Source organism: Hydra vulgaris, chromosome 05 (genome assembly GCF_038396675.1).
Source record: "Hydra vulgaris chromosome 05, alternate assembly HydraT2T_AEP".
Lineage (NCBI taxonomy): Eukaryota > Metazoa > Cnidaria > Hydrozoa > Anthoathecata > Hydridae > Hydra > Hydra vulgaris.
In genome coordinates this window covers 36,487,501-36,492,610 of record NC_088924.1, presented here as the reverse complement: position 1 = coordinate 36,492,610, position 5,110 = coordinate 36,487,501, and the positions used below count along the sequence as shown (strand labels likewise).

At 27.8% G+C, this 5,110-nt stretch overlaps 1 protein-coding gene across 1 annotated transcript; it reads right to left on the bottom strand.

Annotated features, from left to right (window-relative positions):
- Positions 1–784: 784 nt before the first annotated feature.
- On the bottom strand, positions 785–4,658 carry LOC136080820 (uncharacterized). Its single transcript, XM_065798056.1, has 2 exons — positions 1,369–4,658; positions 785–1,034 (listed from the first exon to the last, which is right to left on the bottom strand). Exon 1 carries the CDS (start codon positions 4,545–4,547, stop codon positions 1,974–1,976), a length of 2,574 nt encoding a protein of 857 aa, XP_065654128.1. The 5' UTR covers positions 4,548–4,658; the 3' UTR covers positions 785–1,034; positions 1,369–1,973.
- Positions 4,659–5,110: the final 452 nt, after the last annotated feature.

The following is a 5,110-nucleotide window of genomic DNA, read 5'->3' as shown; positions in this document are numbered from 1 at the left end:
TTGTTGCAGGAAATTGAAATCAAAAGCCAATAAAATATTTGAAGATTGAGAAGAAGATCAAGATTAAGATCTAAACTCAGTGAAATAACGTGCTTATACTTGAATGCAACTTCATTAAACAATAAGTTCGATGAACTAATCAAAGTTATTAACTCAAACAACGCTAATGTAGTAATGATTTGTGAAACTTGGTGGAAGTCAGTAGCTAATATCAATGGATACACCTTATTTAGAAAAGACAGAGATGTTGGTAAAGGTGGAGGAGTAAGTATATGTATAAAAAACGATATAAAGGCTTAAAAAATTTCAGAAAAATATTTAAAAAACCCTACACTCTTAAGCCGAATGGTTCTTCAAAGAACCTTTAAGGGTTCTTCGCGTTGACGCTGGTGGAGCACCCGTAGAGGTTCTTTAAAGAACCCTTTAAAAAGGTTCTTCGGAAGAACCTTAAAGTAAGGTTCTTTAAAGAACCTTTAAGGGTTCTTCGCATTGACGCTGGTGGAGCACTCGCAGAGGTTCTTCAAAGAACCCTTTGAAAGGGTTATTTGGAAGAACCTTAAAATAAGGTTCTTTAAAGAAGCCGTTATAGTTCTTCATCCAACCGTTCGATATTTTTGCATTGTTGCTAACGTTGCACAGATACTTTTTAGACTTCTTGAACATTTTTTATTATTAAATATCAATATGATATATAATTATTTAATAGACTTTTAATATTTAATTATAATTATTTAAGATATTTAAGCTAGTTGCTTAACGCCAAAATTAAAATGTAAACAATGACTTTTCTAAATATTTAACATATATTTCAATATATGGCAATAAAGAAAAAAAAAACTACTTTTTTAAATATAATATTTTCAAACAATTAACAAAAATAAAATTTTATTTTACAATCCAATTTGACTTGGTCTTCAATTGTAAAAAAAATAAAAATGTTTTCTAGTGTTAAATCCATTGTCCAATATATAAATGTTTTTTAGATGTACAAATAAACGCGAGATTTCTGTTGTCGCATTCGATCGAAGAATTATCTAAAATTTAATAATGATATATATATATATATGTGTATATATATGTGTATATATATGTGTATATATATATATATATATATATATATATATATATATATATATATATATATATATATATATACATATATATATATATATACATATATACATATATATATATATATATATATATATATATATATATATATATATATATATATATATATATATATATATATATATATATATATATAATGTTCATGTTGTTTCACATGTTCATGCTGTTTCTAATCTCCATATTACTATAATATGGAGATTTGAAATATATAAATATATACATAATATACTATTTTACCTGTTTTTGTTAATATTGAAGCAATAATTAAGTTATGAATGAAGCAATAACATTTAATATCAAACAACTTTTTTTATATTTTATAAATTTCGACTTTGCCACATACAGTCTATTGCGTCCATTTCCATATAAAGCTTTTCGTTTGATGCAGTTCTTTATCAAGATATTTACTAAATCTCATTGTATCATTTCATTTCTTTAATATTTTAAATATGTAAAATAATTATAGTTAAAAATATATTTTTAAAAAAATTAGAGGTTAACTTTTTGTAGTCTTGAGGACTTCATATATGAAGTATATATATAACAGAATACAAATTATTTTGGAAATATTAATTAGAAACTCACAATAGCATGGTAACGCAGCAAATTTAAACTAGGAAATGCATTCCTTCAATAATTGTTTATATATTACTTACTATTTCAACAAATGTTTAATTTGCTATTTATACTATTTTAAATAATTGTTTTATTCAACAAATAATAATAATCATTTTAAAAATATTATTTCGAATTGACTCTCTTAAGATTATTATTCCAGTTTCCCTTTTACTGTGCTTTTATTAAATAACAAAATATTCACATAGAAAACATAACAGAAAAAGTTATTTAAAACGCAAATTTCTAAGAGTAATATAGGTGTAGCCATCTTGTAGTATATATGTATCAAGCAGTTGATAGTCACAAACTTCATTTGGTAAACATATTGACAAAGTTTCATCTTCTTTAACTCTGAACGCATGCATATGTGCATTATATTTGTCACAAACTAGCAGCTTACCACAAAATACCCAGAGTTGTCGAAATTGAATAATGTGAAATATCTTGAAAAACAAAGGAATTTCTTCAGTGTGTAATAAAGATAAAATAAATGTATCGTGCAAATGAAACTGAATCCCATTTATATTAATAGCATTACATTTCCAAAGAGTTTCTTTTTTATCAAAAACATCATTGACAAAAAAAGACATTAATTTCTCCTGAATACAAGTTGACAAACTATCAAAAGTAATTGAGCACAGATTAGAACTTTTATAATTTTCTTTAAAGAAGTCAGAGGATGTCATTTCCCAACACTGTCGTAGCTGATGTCGTTTTGCAAGCGAGTAGCTTATGTTTTTGAAATTTCTAATAACAGAAGCCAACTTTTTGAAATACAAGTGTTTTGCTTCAAAACGCATACACCATAAATACCGCAAAGGTCCATATTCATTGATTAGACGAGCATAATGAAGCATGAAATGAAATTTAGGTGTTAAATTATTGGGAAACAGTTCAATGAAATTCTGCAAAAAGTGCTCTACTAAAAATTGAAGGTACGACAATACAGTTTTGGAAATTTTTGGAGCAAATATGTAATCTGCAATATCTCGAAGCTGTAAATATAGCAACCAATACATATTGGATGTTGGTATGCGATTGCCAATTATAAATGGCAGTAAACGAAACATACAAAACTTTTGTGACGCAGAACCAACAAAGTTGATAGAAGTACCATTACGTGCAACAAATGGTACCGGCTTGTTTTTTTTGTCATTTCTACCAATTTCAAAAATATTAAGTTCCGTATTAATCTGTTCCACTGTAATAAGGTGTTGCTCTTTAAACTTTATTAAAATTAAGCTTATTAATTGTGGTATGATACCTTCTAACACATCGTGCATAATGTCCGGTGGAAAAGACTGTGTAACATTAAAGTATGATAGATCGAGTAAAGGACAGCGTTTTTCAACTCCATACATACTTGAAGAAATAAGACCTTGACCAGAAATCGCAGCCAAGTGATAATGGTGCATTTCATCAGTTCGAATTCTCGTATCGCATTCAGTCATAACTCTATTTTTGTCAGCGTAAGAAGTCATACACTGACGACAAAAACGCCCTGAATAAAAAACGCGACGAAAACCAGCAAGTGCATGAGCAGAAAGATTATCAGCAGATATAGTTGCAATACCTCCAAATAATCGAATCTGCTTACCATCAACTGTGGCTAAAATACCTTCATTTTGCAATGTCAGCAAATCCTGAATTAACGGTCTTAAAACTTGCTTGTAAGTTTTATATTTCTTAATGAACTTTTCTTTTACAAGAATACATAAGTTTATATTTTGAAGCTGTGAAATATGTTGTTCTTCAATGTTCCCTAAGAAAAAGTAAAAAGCCGAGAGTTTATGTACTGTACGATGGGCACCTATAGGATTACACACCTCAAACTCATCACAATATAAATGAATTCTTAATGCATACTTGTCATCTTTAAAAACATCATGTTTTTTAAAAGTTAAACCATCCGAATATGAGCATAACAAATTTGTATTATTAGACTCATCTTTTTCAAGTTTTCGTTTGATTGAATTCCAGATAAACTCATTTTCAACTAACTTTTTTAGCAATGGTAAAATTGGTATATACTGAAAAGTTTCACTTTTTGATGCTGTTAAGTTATCTTGATATAAATTGTCTATTATGCTGTGCAATTTTATTTCTACTGGCAAAATAAGACCTAAATGAGACTTGCTAAATGAAATAATTTTTTTGCTAGAATTAACTTTAGATAAAACTGTATCCAAAAGCAAATCACAATTTAAAAGTTCATTAAAATCACTACTATATATAAATTTGTTGCCAAGTTGCTGCTTTATAAGATTGGAAAAACAATTGTTAAAATATGTCAGCAAAGATTGAACTTCATTGGCTACATTAATTTGCACAATAGATGGTATCGAATGCCTTTCTGCTATTGATACTATAAACATTGCAAAATGTTGCTGTATATTACTAAGCAGATTGTCTAGTGGAGACATAGAAGTGCAATCTAAATTAGAATGAAAATATCTAGTAGCTTGATTGTTACGGTCAGTGATATTATCAAACTCTTCAATTGTGTTATCAAAAGTGAATAAATTTTGTTCAACTGGTAATATTGTTTCACAGTTAATATTTTTAGACTCATTGATTTGAGCTGCATTGTAAAAGAAACTATGCTTCCTGCGCATATGTTGACGTAAACTTTTGACAGAAGGGTATTTAGCAGGACAACCATCAATATTGCACATTTGTAAAAAACCAACCGTATGTTCATGCATAATATACAAATGTTGCAAATACTTGTTAAGCGAATTTTTCTGTGCACCACATGTACAACAAGTAAAACATAAGATATCATTACTTGCAGCCATTTAAAATAATAAATTAGTTGCTAAATAAAAATATATTTTTTACAAGTTTACTGAAAAAATCATGCATTTTTTAGAGTTACATAAAAAAAAAACTAGGTTTACTAAAGAGCAAAGGTTACCAAAAAAAAAAATTATTAACTTAAAATTGCCAATCAGTTAACTTAAATTATTAGTAAAATATATGCTATACTTATAAATACCTATGTTATAGGCTATTCCTATATTATATATTATATTTTAAGCATAAACAAAACTTGGACAGGCTGAAGAACCACACAATTCGAATAAAACAGATGTGGGTTGCCAACCCCTGGGCTATACTATAGACTTATATACTATACACCTATACTATAGGCTATACTAGTCTACACTACCAGGCTAACTATCCTACTTTTTAATGTATATATACACAACCCTTGGAAATAGAAAAACTCAAATCAGCAATAAATCACTGACCTTAAACTGTTTTAGGTCGGCTTAAGGTCTGCAAAAAAATTAACTTACAAAGGTTTCACCATAAAAAATATAGAGGTTAGTTTGGCAGATGATTTAATAAAGTTATA